We start from the raw sequence: 2,170 nt of genomic DNA, 5'->3' as shown, positions 1-2,170 counted from the left end.
CATTAGTCAACTACGCATTGTTTAACCTGAAGAGGATCGCAATTCGCGATCGAAACGTCGTTGTGACCAATATAATAAATGCCAGATAAGTCACTAAATTAAGTTTATTTGATTTTCAATACACTGGCAAAGAAAATTCCAATCTTATTTGAAAGACACACCATGACTGAAAATAAGGTGTCAGAACACCAAGAAGGATTCTTCAAAGCAACTACACTGACATACGGATATAGAAGTACGATGACACTAAAGGCTTGGTTAAAGATCAACATCATGATAGCCACAGCCCACCAACAGCTCACGTTTCTACTACGAAGCAGACACTTCGACATCTTACCAACACACATCTATAAATTACGGTTTGACATTAAATTCGTTAGTAAAAATGTTAATTATAAATATAACAATTACAAAAAACGTTATCAAAAGACACTTCTCAACTTCGAAATTAGAGACATTAATTGCAAATTGCACCACTTACAGAATAGGATCAAAGAGATAGAAAAGTCACTTTTTTTACAATTACCGGAGACTTTGGTCAATGATTTTTTCAAATTTAATCGTGATAAGGTTATTAATCATAACAACAAAACAAAAACCGCCCTAATAAATAAATTCAACCGCATTTTACACAAAGACAATCCACTTATAAATAATGATAAGTCAAAATGGATCGTAAACACCAGCAAGAAACAGATACCAGAAGATATTCTCATGTGTTTAAGCTTAGGTGATAGATTTGGCCTACCGATAGACTCCAACGATAAGACTGACCGTTTAGACTCCGTCTTACAGGTGATTAAAAATTTCGAACTTAACATCACTAAGATCTCTATTGACGCGGCTAATGACACTCGAGGTTCCCTTGTTAACATCCTTCTCAACTTTCTATCTAAGAATAAACATATCAGTCACATCGAAAAATTCATTACTGACTCCTTTCGAAAATGCAAAAAATACTTAAAAAATAACAATGATTTATTAATAACCAACGCAGATAAGGGACAAGTGACAGTCGTGATGGACAAAAATACGTATATTCAAAAAATGACAAACTTACTTAACGATAATAACACTTACAAAAAACTGAAAAGCGACCCTATCAATCGCATAAAAACCAGAGTTAACGATCTCATCAAATCATGGTGGGACAAAAAAATTATAGACGAATATACATACAAACAATTACGTTGCACCAACGGCAACCTCCCTAGATGTTACGGATTACCAAAAGTGCATAAGACCGACTTTCCGTTACGTATTATTGTTTCTACAGTAGGCAGCCCAACGTACAAAATTGCCAAATTTCTCGGTGACATCTTACAAAAATCCATCCAGAGACCTAGTTCGCACATCAAAGATAGCTGGTCCTTTGTCAAAAAAATAAACAGATTAAAAATCCGTCCAGACCAGTCACTTGTGTCCTTAGATGCAACATCTCTTTTCACAAATATTCCGAAGGAGTTAGTCCTCAGAGCGATTGAACATAGATGGGATATGATTTCCAAAAACACTAAATTGAATCTACAACAATTTTCACATGCCATAGATTTAATTTTGACCTCCACCAGCTTCTGTTTCAACGCACAATTTTACGACCAAGTTTTTGGAACTCCTATGGGCTCCCCCCTATCTCCCATACTAGCTGATATGGTGTTAGATGACCTCGAGACCCATTGTTTGCAACTATTGGATAACCCGTTGACGGCATTCTTCAGATACGTTGACGACATCTTTACTATTGTCCCCACTTCAAAGATCAATGAAATATTAAATTTATTCAACAACTATCATCAGAGGTTGAAATTCACCTGTGAAATAGAGACAAACGGATCATTGAGTTTCCTTGACACAATGGTCATTAGGAACGACGACGCGTTGATAACAAATTGGTACAGAAAACCGACGTTTTCGGGGCGCTACGTCAATTTTCTTTCCAATCACCCATTTAACTACAAAGCAAACATTGTAACTAATTTAGTCGACCGTGCCATTCTGTTATCCAATGAGCGGTTTCATAATGCGAACATATGCATAGTTAAATCTATTCTTACTAACAACTGTTATCCGACACACATAATCAATAAACTAGTTAATAAGAGACTAAAACAATTAAAACACAGGAATAGTACACACGATATCAACAACAATAATGTAACAAATAATTTCT

General features: G+C 35.4%; 1 protein-coding gene across 1 annotated transcript; it reads left to right on the top strand.

Moving 5' to 3' along the window:
- Positions 1-162: 162 nt before the first annotated feature.
- LOC105561223 lies at positions 163-1,892 on the top strand (the record flags this gene model as incomplete). The annotated part of the gene is made up of 1 exon (XM_012011011.1): positions 163-1,892. A coding segment is annotated over exon 1 (1,730 nt), but the record flags the coding sequence as incomplete, so codon positions are not given.
- Positions 1,893-2,170: the final 278 nt, after the last annotated feature.

Source organism: Vollenhovia emeryi, unplaced genomic scaffold (genome assembly GCF_000949405.1).
Source record: "Vollenhovia emeryi isolate VEMERY1.0 unplaced genomic scaffold, V.emery_V1.0 DF945472.1, whole genome shotgun sequence".
NCBI lineage: Eukaryota > Metazoa > Arthropoda > Insecta > Hymenoptera > Formicidae > Vollenhovia > Vollenhovia emeryi.
The sequence above is the reverse complement of the archived record's forward strand: the minus strand, read 5'-3'. Positions and strand labels throughout refer to the sequence as shown.